General features: G+C 45.5%; 1 protein-coding gene across 3 annotated transcripts in view; it reads left to right on the forward strand.

Moving 5' to 3' along the window:
- The first annotated feature begins 1,213 nt into the window (after nucleotides 1-1,213).
- VPS54 (VPS54 subunit of GARP complex) overlaps nucleotides 1,214-14,003 on the forward strand; it is a 39,024-nt gene continuing 26,234 nt past the window's right edge. Inside the window, exons 1-6 of one of the 3 annotated variants that reach the window (XM_015856553.2) lie at nucleotides 1,214-3,252; nucleotides 3,622-3,728; nucleotides 4,656-4,968; nucleotides 9,502-9,663; nucleotides 10,493-10,734; nucleotides 11,677-11,755. In XM_015856553.2, the coding sequence (XP_015712039.1) occupies nucleotides 9,528-9,663; nucleotides 10,493-10,734; nucleotides 11,677-11,755 (457 nt within the window). In that variant the 5' untranslated portion in view covers nucleotides 1,214-3,252; nucleotides 3,622-3,728; nucleotides 4,656-4,968; nucleotides 9,502-9,527. Of the gene's footprint in view, nucleotides 3,253-3,621; nucleotides 3,729-4,655; nucleotides 4,969-9,501; nucleotides 9,664-10,486; nucleotides 10,735-11,676; nucleotides 11,756-14,003 lie in introns of those variants that run through there. The other 2 variants (XM_015856551.2, XM_015856555.1) reach the window with 2 other exon arrangements.

Raw genomic sequence — 14,003 nt, forward strand, 5'->3', positions numbered from 1 at the left:
AGTAGAACGAGATTCCTGCTTAAAAGTATGTGAAATTTGACTTGTTTACCTAAGAGATTCTTTGTAGGACTATGTCCCACGTACACAGGAATAAGGATGTTTGTCATTTTATATCATGAGGGCACTGCAACATGGTGCCAGCACTGAGTCACATTCTCCTGCAAAGCCTACGTGGCCCTTGGCCTTCAGTGAGAAGCTGAGATAACCAAAGTGCTGCACTCAGAAGAGTTAGTTGTACTCAAAAAAGGGAGACAAGCACCACATCAAATGAATTCTGGTTTACTGACTCACGGTCTCCTCACCAAACTCTTCTGATTAAAACACAGCAATTACATTCTGCAGAGAGCTATCAGCATGTTCAGGCTGCAAACACCAGAGTGTACAAGAACAGAAACTCTCTGCGCCCCACAGCACTTTGCTGTGGTTTAAAGGCACCTTTCCCAAAGCCACTAAAAATCACCCATGAATATCCTACAGTCTGGGAGAAAGAGAGACCTTGGGCTGGGCCGCTTTCTGCTCCCCAGGTGTAAGTAGATACAAAATTCTTTCCACTGCAACATGAGACTTGGAGCTTAAAGGTCAGCAGAGGGTATGTATGGCTTTCCCCTGTGTCTCAAGCACAGTGAATCACTGCGGATTTAAATTCACCTCTTCAGTGTAAAAGTGATCAACTGGGGTGAAGGTGCTTCAGGGTCGGAGGTGTGAAGCATGCCAGGTGAGCACTGCATCCTTGGCTCTAGCTGGCACAGCACAGCAGTGAGTGTCTCAGTGCACAGCAGTTGTAGACTTACAAAATGCAATCCATGCCACAGCACTGGCCTTTAGACTCAGGCTGACCTATGGGGCTGGAGACGGAAAACTGGTTTACCACTTAGGCTGTAGGAAGGGCTTTCCTTTCTCAAACAGAGGCTGTAGCGAATAACCACCCACAGCTGCTCTTCTACTGGGAATTCCCTTTCTTTCAGCCTTTTCCTCTATTTGAATCTCCTCCCATCCATTTCTTGTATGTATTCCTGGGCCCCACACTGCTTGGGATGTTGTTGATACAGTCAGCGAAGTTTACAGGTTGCTAGAGGAAATTTCCCATAGTAATAAGCATTTAATATTTAACATGATTTTTTTCCCACTACTTTTGCTATTGCAGCTCCCAGAAAGCCTGTTTGAGCTCTGCTGAGATGATGTTAACAGCAGTACCTCAGAAAGCCAAGAATGGTATTTTGACGTGTGAGAAGGTACATCTTTATCTCCTGAAGCATGTCTACGAAAGGTACCATGGATGTCAAAAGGACAAATCAGTGGTGCTGGCGTCATGAGAAACTGCAGCCAGCAATTATGACATAAGAGTAACATCAAAGTAACCATTTTTAACCAGAACACAGGTTACACTCTTCAGCTGTTTTGGCTTTAAGGTTTTAACCTGGATCAACAGAAGCAACAGTAAAAACACCTAAATGTCCACCTTCAGTGCTGGGCATGAAATAATTGCATCTTAACAGCTCTGCAATGTTTTAATCATCAGAAAAGAGCTGTATTGCTACCGTAAATAAAAAGGAATCAAAGATGCACCTTCTGCCCTCAATAAAATGTGATGTTGCACAATCAGAGCTGCGAGACACGCTGGCTTGAACTGTGATTATCACAAGGAAAGGTCCAGGAATGACTGATGAATAGGATGTTCCCACGTGTACTGTGGCTGATATGTATTTTTGGCTTTGTAGCATTAGGATGCTGAGGCTTTCCAGATACAGAAGTAAAAGGGGAGTAACTGCAAGGTAAGTATCTTAAGATCTTTCTTTGTGCTTCAGGACGTAACAGTTTGAAACCTGGGGACTCACAGATGCTTCCAGATGTACGGTAGCCCAAGAAAGTGAAATCAAGAAGTGAAAGCAAGAAAACTGCAGCCACAAATTTCCATTGCCCTTCAGAAATCCTCCCTCCTGCAACTCTCAGGCATTCCTTCCTGCAGTGTCTGCAGAGCTAACAGCTGACACGAGCTCCACAAACCAACACAAAGCAATATAATGTACAATTTGTGCATGGATCTATTTCTCCTTCCTGCATCCACAACTAATTTCTCATGCAAAAAAAGAAACCCTGGTCTGCTGCACTAGAAACCGGTGTGAGGTTGTTACAGTTGTCAGCAGTTTTCCATTGCCTTACTATATGTGACAAGTGAGGAGCTGAAGACAGGAGCCTGCTGCCCTTTAAGGAATATCCTGAGCAGAAGGGCAAACACTAATCAGGACAGGTACGATGCTTCCAAAGAAGCAATCCAAGAATCCTTGCAGCTCTCAGACGCTTGATCCTGGCGGCTGCCACTTGGAACTCCCCATTCTGGAGCCTGCAAAGCACACTGTACAAAACTGAGGCCTGTCAGCATTCACTGAGGAGTGAAAATACATCTTAAAGGCAGCTGTGATGACGGGGTTGAGTGAGCTGGGCTGCCAGGGCCGAGCAGCCTAATTCCTTTCATGCAGTTGTCCTGCAGTTGTGCCAGCCAGAACAAACAGTGCTCGGTGTCAGCAGAGGGGCAGGCAAGGTGAGTGCAGGGTGTGAGCTTCCACCGACACACTTACGTAGCCATCAGCCCACGGGGACACATCCAGCCGCCTCTTTGCTCCTTAATGCCAAATGGAACTACTGCCACTGATTAACCAGAGCCTCGAGTGGCCCTGCGTGGTGGTACCTTTTGAATGTTAGACACCACGTTAGTGTTCCATGTGGACGTGATGTGCCCTGTATTTTGTAGGACATCTCGAGTTCAGCACCAGCTGAACGTTAAACACTGTTTGTGAGAGCAGCGTCCGAACCAGCTCCGGGGGGGCAGTTCCAGGGACGCGCAGGGCGAAGAACCTTTCTTTAATCGCCAATCTGACGCGACTTCGGCGGCCTGCTGCGGAATTAGCGTCCAAAATGCAAGTCTGGCCACAGGCCGAGCCGCGGGGCCGCCCGCGAGCAGGGCAACGAGCAGCTGTAGGCCCACAGCGCGGCATGGCGCAACGGGGCCAGCAAATGGCGGCGCGGCCACTGCGACGAGCAGGACCATCCCCAGGGCCACCCCCGGCCGGGGGGCAGCCCCTTCCGCCGTCCGCGGCTCCTCCTCCGGGCGGCGGGGAGGGAGAGGCGGTGCCTGGGCTCCTCCCGCCGCCGTACCGCCGTACCGCCGTGCTTCCGTGCCTCCGTGCCGCCGCCCGGGCCGCTTCCTGCGCAGGGGAGCGACGTGTGGTGGCGGCGGTGCGCAGTAGGCCGCAGGTAGGCAGCGGGGAGCCCCGGCCGCTCGCCCGCAGCCAGGCCGCCCGCACGGCTGCCGCCAGAGGCAGGGGGGGTCCGAGGGGGGGTCCGCCGGCCCCGCTCGGGAGCGGCCGGGAAAGTTGAACGCCCCCTGGAGCCCTTTGTGTGGGCGGCCCCGGCCCCGGCCCCGGCCCCGGCTGGGCGGGCGGGCGGGCGCTGGGGGAGCGCCGGGCCTGGCCGAGGTCGGTACGGGGGAGCCGCGCTGATCCCTTTCTCTTTAAATATCTATTTTGTATTTCCATGGCAACCGCGGAGCGGGAACGGGGCAGCTCGGGGGGGGTTGTGCCTCACGGGGACATGGCAGACTCTAACGGGGGCTTCTCCCCTCAGGTCCTCGGCTGCCGCGCAGCCACAGCACCGGGCGGTTCTCGTATGATGCAACCGGCAGAGATATGACGACGGCCTTCTCCAGGTGCTCCGGGAGTGTTTTCACCAAGGTACGGCAAGCGGAGCTGCTGTGGGTGCGCGGTGCTCGCCAAGGCCGGGACGTTTGCGGGCAGCGTTGTGGGTTTGCTCAGGAATGGCTGAACACGACCCCACGTGCAGCCCGGGGGTCGGCATGGGGAGCGCCGATGTTGTTCTGCTTCTTGCCGAGCACCGTGGAGAGCTGTGAGCTCCATCACTCACCCCTGTGCTGTGGCACTGGGGGACGTGCTGCTGCAGCAGGGCACAGTAGGTCGGGTGGATGCTTGGGCCTGCTCGTCCTGAAGGTCTCTAACAACCTGAGTGGCTCTGCGATTCTGTGTTAAAACTGTGGAGGATCAAAGGTGCATGCGTGCTTTTGAGAGTTCTAAGGCACAGGAGGTGTGATGACTTTACTGTCTCACCTATATCCTGTCTGAAGGAGTCCTTCACAAGAAGGTGACCTGTGAAATGAGGATCCTGAAGTGTAACCACAATTGCCCTGTGTGTCCACAGTTGCTTTGTATCCCTATGAAGCAGTGTTCTTACTAAGCACTCTTACTGCAGTACGTTAATTGTTGTAGTGGCTGCAGTAATTCTCCCATCTGAGAGACTGTGTGATGGTTTCCTGAACTGTGGTATATACAAAAGCTATAGTTACTCCATTGAAATCCTCTGGAAATAAGACAGTGCTTCTTTTGGGTAGGAAAACAACGCCAAAGATGAAGTAATAGATAGAAGGTCTATAGCTCTTTAAGCAAAATCCAGTGTGTGTTGTGTGGGCAGCCTCTCCAGTGAGGCCTGCAGTCTGTGTGCTGGGAGGGAGCTCAGCCTTCCCCTTGCTGTTCCTCAGTAACATCTGGGGACATCTCTCCCCAGTGTCATTAGGTTGTCAGCGCCCACTTTCTCTGTGCTAGAAGTCTGGTACATATGTAGAGGAAATTTTGTCTTGCCGTTGGCAGAATGAACTTCATGGGATGAGGAAAGGACACGTGTTTCCAGTGTTGAACAGAAACATTACCCTGAGAGGTGTCAGAAGAGCCATAGAGGGGGTAGATTGAGAAAGCCTGCAGACCTGCTCTTTGGCAGTTGGAGTGGGAAGAAGTTGGGAAATGGAATCGTGTAGCTGTCGTTTCTTTCGGGGCAGCAGCTCGGTGTGAAAGCCACTTCTGCTTTCCCTTCTCACGCTCCTGGGGAAATGAGGAACTGTGTCTCTTCAGAAGAGTGAAGGGCAACAAACACCCTGTGCTCCAGGGCTTGAATTCTTCCCTGCTGGTAGGCTCAGTTTTGCTTTTGGTTTCTGTACCTTCTTCTTTGTGTTTTTCTTTTCAAGTTCATTTTTACAGTTTTTATTATTATATTAAGCTTCGTTTTGTTAATTCCTCCTGCTGATGTTTTTTGAATAAAGTGTAGAAAGAGGAGGAGCGTGAATGGATGTTTTACTTATATCTTTCTGGGCCTACATTTAATTACATCTAAACAAATACAATGTGTCATAGATTCTGCATCTTCAGCTCTTTGCATCAGCCTTCCCTAGGCTTTAGATTTTAAGATAATCCAAGGATTCTCTTCCAAAGGGAAAGAATCCATAGCATATTTTCCTCTTGCTCAATAATGTTGAGGCTGTTTTCTGACTGGATGTTCCAAAATACTCATCTTTGGATAGAGAAAATGCTGGGGTATTTCAGCTTTGAAGCTGATCTTAGAGCACAAAAAGAAGCACAAACTCATCCCTCAACTCACAGCTTGAATGGCCAAGGAATAGTTGTTGGAGTAGCTTATCAGGTGCTTTGCAGTATTGTAGGAAGTGTCTATTGGCATGATACGATTCCTGCTAACAGCAAAGGAAGACTTTGCTTTTAATTTTTGGCATTGTAATTGTGGCATTACCAGACTTTTTTTAAAATCTCTATGCAAATATTTACTTGTCTTGTAAGTGGAAGTTCTGAGGAATGAAAAGGAAGCAATGAGGTGATCATTTCATTTTGATCTGTCGGGCTGCTCTTAACGCTTAGGAGAACTATAAACAAACACGGTGCTTCCTGGTGCTCCCCAAGGCAAAATGTCAGTGCTCTTGTTTGCCACACACTCGCCCTGCAGAGTAGTTTCCTGCCTCCTGCAGCCAGCTGACATCCTATATTGAGCTACCTTGATAGGGCTTGCTACCAAGTACGATGCCTGCTTTTGGATAGCCCTTTGTTCTCAGCTGTTCTGCACTGTAATGCGGATGCCTGGGAAAAAACAAAAGAGTACAAAGAGATTTCGCTCCGTTCTTTTGTGATAGGGTGGGCAAATAACCACGAGACCTTTTCTTGTCTGACATACTTTTTTTTTTTTTTACTGCTTTCTTAATTTTTTCCTGAATGATTCTGCCGCTCTTGGCATTGAAGAACTTGACGCATACTGACCTAAATAGCTGTAAGGAAGTCTGTTCCCCCAGTGTAGAATCTGCCTTCTGACTTCAAATTAGTGTTCTTCCTTGGGAAACTAGGTTTCCAGATGAGAAGAAATGTATTTGGTACATTGGATATAGCGCAGATGTTCCATTTAATTCGTTTCATTTAGTACCTGGAGAACTGTGAAATAACAGCTTCCGAGATGGTTTGTCTACAGGGAGATACCTCTCTCTCAAATTTCTAACAAAATGCATACACTTGTGTATTATTCTGAATTATTAGTGAGGACTCAAACAACCATAGGCTATTCAGTGACAGGGGCTTTTGGGGATAGGGCAAAAGAAACTTGTACAAAGTAACACGGTATGAAAGTCAGGTGCTGTTTTGCCCTGGCCTTGTAGTTCACCCACAGTGCTTTCTCAATGTCAGATTCCTTTTTTCTTGCCTGTTTCCCCACTTGAGGGAAGCTCTGTGAGACTGCATCCTGCTCTTGCTTTTATACAGTCCCAATATGTGGGGTGGTGAGAAGGTAATGTGGCGTGGCTCAGCTCAGCACAGCTCAAGGAGATTCAGAACATGCTGGATTGTGACAGCACATGTGGGTATGAGTGAAGCTGATACGTGGCTTCCTTGTCAGGTTGCTTTCATTCCCATGAAGCTAATCTGGATGGTCACCACTTGTGCAGTCAAGGTGTACTTTCAGTCCAGGAGGATGAGATTAGAGTTACTATTGGAAGATGTATGAAATGTGCTGAGGTACACATGTGTCTGACCAGAAATATGTGCCTATTTATTGGGCTTTCAGGAAGGCTGGGCTGATACAGGCTCTTCTCCAAGTTACATAAGGAAGTGAGCCGTTTTAAGGCATATCAGACGTGGATGATTTGGTATGGGGATGTGTCACAGCTCTCCTCTGACTCCAGTCTGGCCACATCCCTGACAATCTCCTGCTTGCTCTAAGAGCCCAGGGTGTAACTAGGTATTCAGAAAGAGCTTGAGTTAGTAGAACAGCTTCCACTGCCTTACCCTTATTTTCTGAAACAAGGAGACCTTAGTTTGTGCCTTCTGTCATGTAGTGTGTGTACTGGACACTTCAAGTCTCACTGTATCAAAACCAGCATGAATAACCCTTAGAATACAGAGAGGCAGTTTCTGAAGAACTTTATGCAAATATGAATAATTCTTAAAAGAAAAGCAACAGAACCCAACCAACAGGTGCACAAGAGCTGCAGCCATCCTGTGCAATTACTTATGAGTAACACTGAGAAGTCGTGCTGTTTGTTGTGCTCTTCTAACTGCTGAGAGCTTCATGGTGAAACTGAAGTCATAGGGGAGTCATCACAGAACTTCTTAGAGCTGATGTGGTTAAGGTACTGCTCACTGCTCAGGTCTCCTGCTTTGCTGACTGTACAGCAGCCAAGCATTTGTCATGTGTTTATCACCACGGGTGTTTTATTCTGTGCTGCATGACTGTGTTCAGGTAGGAAGGGTAGGTAGCAGGTGTAATTTCATGTCATCCTTTAAGGGAATTAATGCAGTGAGCACAGAATAGGTTTAATATCTTGGAGGAATGCAGCAGTAGCTGTAATCCTGTATTTCCATTGCTACCCCAGAATCTGATCCCCTCGGTTTTTTTATTGTGTTAGTTTAACATGTGTTGCTAGACCAAACATGAGTAAATTAAGGTGATTACCAGAGAGAGCAGAGTTAATCTAACAGTTTTAATCATATATCACTCAAATGTTGATGTCACTGTTAGCCAGACACACATTCCTGTTGCTGCACATATGCTGTTCTAAGCAGGAGGATCTCACTGCATAATTCCTGCTGCACAGCTTTATGAGGTAGCTACAGTGCACCTGCATGGGAGGCTGGAAGAGTTGAGGTTTGGTTCCATGTTAACATTGAACGTCACTGTTTCTTGTTGCTTTAAATCAGCAGGTTTGCCTTTCACTACATTGTTTAAAACGCTGATTCAGACGGCTGGTTATAAATCAGTTTGTAAAGTCTGTAGCTGGATAGCACAAAGGAAGATGTGTTGGTGAGCAAGTGTAACTGTGTTTTTCACTTGCCTGATGGCTCAGGTTGGGGTGTGGGACAGGCTGTGTGCCTTCACCTAGACTTTTCACATATTCTTTTGTAATTTGGATCTAATGCTGGTAACTGTGTTCAGTCATCTTTTCTCCCTCTCTTGGAAGCAATGCCTTCTACTTGTAAGTACTGCAGTTTGAGGGGTGGCAGTACAGATAGGTTTATTTCTGTGCAAACGCGGCTGTTCATGAAGGTTAATTATCTATAAGGCCCTGACTCTTGAGTCTACCAGAATAGCTGCTAACTATGAATAATTTAGTGCAGCATCGTATTGCTTGCTACTTAAGAAGGCCTCTCTGTCTGTGAATCTTTATATCTTGTTGAAAGCCACTCAATAGCATGAAGGTTACTGCTTGCCTTGGTATTTTATTGTTCTCTTTTCCCTCTGTTTTAAGAGTTCACCGGTGTGTAAAGGGAATGTGAATGTTTTAGGGTTATGAGCAGTAAAAATAACCGTACCTGAGAAGTTTGTGTCTAATGAAAGGCTTGAGAGCAAGAGTGCGGGTTTTCAGTGCTTCCTACAAATGGCTTTAGCTGCTCCTGTGTCTGGCTAGAGCAGACCTCGAGTCATGTTACAGAGGTTCTTCTGGGGAGAAGATGTGCCAGTGCAGGACTTTGAAGCAGAACTGATCTAGTGGTTGGCAGCCCTCCCTGCAGGGGAGCTGGAGCTTGATCCTTTAGGTCCTTTCAACCGAAGCCATTCCATTGAGTGCTCTTGTAGTACTGTATGTGTCATAGCTCAACCTTAGAATTGTTTTGCAGGATGCTTCCAGCCTACTTTAGAAATAGGATTTTTTTTCCTCCAAAATCCATTTGCTGCTGTGTAAGTGATGCTGTTAGAAGTTGATAGTTAAATGCCAAGGTCTTGCAAGATGTGCTTATTTCCCTTGGGAGGGGAGGTTTCTGATCAGTGCCTCTGAGCTGTGCGTGATGGGGAGGTTTTGGTGAGCTCGCACACCTGCAGTAGTTCTGCAGTTGGCTACTGAGTCAGCATGGAGCAGGACAGCAGGTGCAGGCAGCAGCTCTATGCCCACCTACAGGGCTGGGCTGTTTACCCAAGCTCCCTGCTATGATCCTGGGGGGATGTACCCTGAGTTGTGCGCACTGGAACTGCAGTAGTTCTGGTGACAGGAAGGCTGAAGTGCCTGAAAGATTTCTGCTACTGTTGTTGTTAACGTCTGCATTTATTGAGCTAACCTTCATTGCTGAGGGCAGGGGAGGAAACAGGCTGTGAAGTTGCATTCTGCCTTGTGGTTTAGTCTTTAAGATGTTTTTCTGTGTAACTTCATTGAAGCCTGAATGTTTATTGTTTCTCGTTTAGCTTTTATCAAGTGGTGATTTTATGCAATGGCATCAAGCCACAGTTCTTCACCAGTGCCTCAGCCAAACAGCAGCGATGCTTTCTTTAAAAAGGAAAAAGATGTTGCAAAACGCTTCCAACCCGTGCAGTCACTGCCTGATGTGTGTCCCAAGGAGCCTACAGGTAATGTTGGTGGGCAAAGAGGGTGAAAACATGATTAAACTTGCAAACTCGGAAATCCCTTTTCAGTTCTTCAGTCAAATTTTCTTATATTGTGGGTGTAGCATAATAAGCTCTGTTCTTATTTTAGAGTTTGCCGTAAGTCTGCTTTTATACCACCCAGCTCCCTTGAGCAGTGGGAGAACCTTCCCGCTTTCAGTTTCTAATTAGATCTCCACATTATATGTAGGTGATCACCACATTATTGTTAGTGATCATACACGGTACTACATGCAAGAAGAAGGTGTATTCTGTGAGAGCCTATAGAAGACCTACCCAGCATGCTTGGAGTCTGTCTGCTTTACTTTGGAATGCACAGCCCTCTTGCAGTGGGAAACAAAAGGCCAAGACCTGTCTCTACCTCTGTAATAATCACTGTTGTAACATCATCCAAAGTTGTAGCTGCTGTGTTATACCAAGCTAGGATGGGATCTTAAGAATTGCAGAATCTAATTCTAATGAATTTCAACTATTTCTGGTCAAGTAATCAGTCGAGACTATGAAAAAATGGTCTAAGTGATTGGATTTCTGTCTGGTGTAACTTAATAGTGTTGAGCTAAAGATGGCAAGTGTGGGTTCGTTATTGAGTTCAAAACTTGTACTGAGTAATGTGATGGAAGAAATATCTCAGTGCTGAGAGTAATGGAGATGTGATGTGTCTTTTGTGTAGGTAATTCTGATCCATTGTCTAATTGTTGAAACACAGTTGCGTAAGAACCACATTTTTAACATGTTTAAAAACTATACCTTTCAGTTTCTCAGCTTAACAACCTGTCTTGTCTTTGTGCTGCAGGCGATCCCAGTAGTTTATGTGACAGCCCGTCTCTAGTTGCGGATCAGCACAGATGGACTATTTATCATTCCAAAGTCAATCTCCCAGCAGCACTAAATGATCCTAGGTTAGCAAAAAGGGAATCTGATTTCTTTACAAAAACATGGGGAGTGGACTTTGTGGACTCTGAAGTCACGCCTTCATTCTACCTCCCACAGATCACCAAGGAACATTTTGCATTATACCAACAGGAAATCGCTCCGGTAAGAGCCCAAAATTAGATGCACGTAGTACTAGAAAGAGATGTGAGAACCTCCTCCTAATGAGTGGTTGTCCTTGTTAGTAGTGCATCATACATCTAGCTGATGATTAATTTGTTCTCCAGTGCTTGTTGACTCTCCATCCAGGTATTTCTTGTTTTATAATCTCATTATCCTTAGTGTGAGAAATGTTCCCTCTAGACGATTCCATATGTTTTCTTTTGTATTTTTGAATACTGTACTCTGTACCAGGACTTACAGTCGTATCAGTTCTTTCTGATTATTAATCCTTTTGTCTTGAATGCCATTGGTTCACATGTTCAACATTTAAAACATTTAAGAGCAATCTGTTAAGATTAACATGTATTGAATGCAGTGACTGCAAAGCAAAGGATTTGAGAACATGGAACTGAAGCATGATGTTGCTTCTAGCAGAGATCCAGGTAACGCTGGTGGTCTTCAGAGCTATAATTTCTAACTGCTGTGGTCACCAATGTTGATTGTGCCTGTAGATAAAATTTGAAGTTCAGCATGACTAATCAAGATATTTGGTTTCAGCTATGGAATGGAAAAGCCTGTATTGTGTGTTAAGTGTGATGTCTGGATCAGAGAGCAAATGAGTATTGTCATGACATTGATCTATTGTTCTATCTCCTTGCATAGAGAGGCTGTTGTGGATTTCCAGTAATTTCTGTGTTCTTTTTCTCTTGAGCTGTAAAGATACTGAAGAAACAACAAAACGTACCACAGGCTGAAATTTTTGGTCCTTTCACCTGGACAAACATCGCCCAAGTTTTTAAGAGGGGAAAAAAAATATCATTGCAAAGCTTTCAGAATTATTTAGCACAGTGTACTGTATTTCCCTGAAAATGTTCTGTTTCAGAGAAAAAGTATCTTTTTTTAACTACCTAAAGTAATTCTTTTAATGTATTTTCTCTTTTACAGAGAGAGAAAGTTCATGAAAGATGCAAGAATATTTGTCCTTCTAAGGATACCTTCGACAGGACTCTATTACGCACCTATGGTACAGTCAGAGCCTTCCTTTAATCATTAAAAAGTCATTTCTTTCATGAATTCTATAACACACTGATCATCTCCTTCACTTGCTCATAGGCTTCGTGTGCAAAAATAGCTGCTGCTGATTGCTTTGTAACAATAATTGAAAACTCAGGCATAATTGACCAGGCACATTCATGATGGCTGCTGATATTTGATAGGTCAAAATGCTTGTGAGACCTGCTCATAATTTTTTTCCTTGGCAGGTCATTAAGTCCCTGGCAGTTTAGACTTTCTTTTGTTTAAGATAAGCTGAAACTATTGCATCAAATTTCTTTGCAAAGAAGAGTGGCAGCCACGGGCCATCCTAACTGTCTGCCTTGAGGATCTCAGAATGGCTGAGGGGGGAAGTCATGTTGGATGGTGCTCTGGTCCAAACCCCCTGCTCAAGCAGGGTCACCTAAGGCAGCTGCCCTGCTCTCTGTCCAGTCTCGTTTTAATTATCTTTGTGGATGGGGGCTGCACAACCACTCTGGACAGTCTTTTTCAGTGTTTGGCTATTCTCAGAGTAAAACATGAAAAATGTTATGTCTCAGTTTGTACTTTTTACCTCTTGTCCTATCACTGGGCATCAAGAAGAGTCGTAGTACTTCTTTGCAGCTATCCATCAGATATTTATAAACATTAGTAAGAGCTTTTCCAGGCTAAGCAGTTTGAGCTCTCCAAGCCTCTCCTCATGCAGAATACACCCTGCTCCCTCATTCAACTTTGTGCAGTGAATCCAGTGACAGGCCAGTATGTTCGTATCTTTCTTCTATTGGGTAGCCCAGAACTGGCCATGGTATTCCCAATGCTGTATCACCCATGCTGCTTAGGAGGAGGATTACTTTACCTGCAGGTGGTGTTCTTCCTAAGTGAGCCCAGGATGCTTGGCCACAAGGGTGCACCGCTGGCTCATGGTCAGTTTGTTGGTCACCAGGACCTGAAGGGCCTTCTCTGTAGAGGTATTTCTCTAATTAGGTTTAGCAAAGACTACTTGGAGTGCTTTTTAGTGCCTGCAGTTGTAGCAAAGTGGAGTTTCTAAGCTTTTGAGAAATAGTTCTGCTAATAGGAAACCAGCTAAAGGAAGGAGAGAAGCAAAGGGGAAAAAAAAATAACCTGTTGCAAGTTTGTAATATTTAATTTCTTTTAAATTATTTTCTGAAAAATGTTAACATAAAAAGGTTAGTCTGTCAATCAGTGTTTGATCAGGCTTCATTCTTCCAGTCAGCTTCCATCCTCCTTTTCCATGCATAAAGAGGTCCCTCTGCAGTGTTTTTCTGGGCTTGTTATTTTGAAGCAGCTGTCCCTGACTGAGTCTGTTCGTGGCACATACCGCAAAATAGAAAATTTCCTTCTTCAGGCTTAACTTAATCCATTTTGAAAGAGTTTTTTGTTTTGAGAAAGAAAATCACTGTGTCACCAAAGAAGCTGGAAGCTCCTTGTTTATGTAGATGGGCAGTTTTTCATAGAAGCATCATTAGGTAATCTGAAGCTCTGGATGTTCTGGTTTCTTTTTTTATGGCATTGCCTGCTTTTCCTTAACTCCAGCTCACAAGACCAGGACTTTTACTGTTGTAAGCATGGGTCTGTATTTCAATACCCCTAAGATGACAAAGAGGCAAGAGAAATGTGGGAGATAATGCTGATGTAGTGTTTGCCCTGCTTCTCAAAGACAGGTAGACTCTGGCTTATTGCTTTAAACTTCTTCACTTTTCACGGCAGTGTACCTGTTCTCACAGCTCAGCTAGTTCATCGTATGCAAGTGTCAGTGGAACTTACCTCAGAGAGAAGGCTGCTTCTGTGCTATGTGCTCTTTGTGCCTGGGACTTTGTCTTGAGTTCTCATTCATCTTTCTGGCCAGCTGTTGTGCATCCACACTCCTAGTGCTGTGCACAAATCATTCTATGGGCAGCCCTATCATCACCAAAATTGGGGTAATAGGTAGTAAAGTATAGTAAAGGATCTCTTACCGGCCCTTTGCAGCTGATTTATAACTGCATGATGGAATGTGAGGTTCTAAGTAGACTGCATTGTACTACTAATGTTTTCACTGCCAAAGCAGCCAAGTAGGAGCACCTCTGGACATTCTAAACATAAGACCTAAACTGCAAAGGACAGCAGAATGCGTGAACAAGTCAGGATAATTCAGGTTAGAAGGGGGCACTGGTGCAGATGCTGTCTTAAAGCAACTTTGGCTGTGTGGGCAGACTAGGCTGCTCAGGGCTTTACCCGGA

Source organism: Coturnix japonica, chromosome 3, assembly GCF_001577835.2.
Source record: "Coturnix japonica isolate 7356 chromosome 3, Coturnix japonica 2.1, whole genome shotgun sequence".
Classification (NCBI taxonomy): Eukaryota; Metazoa; Chordata; class Aves; order Galliformes; family Phasianidae; genus Coturnix; species Coturnix japonica.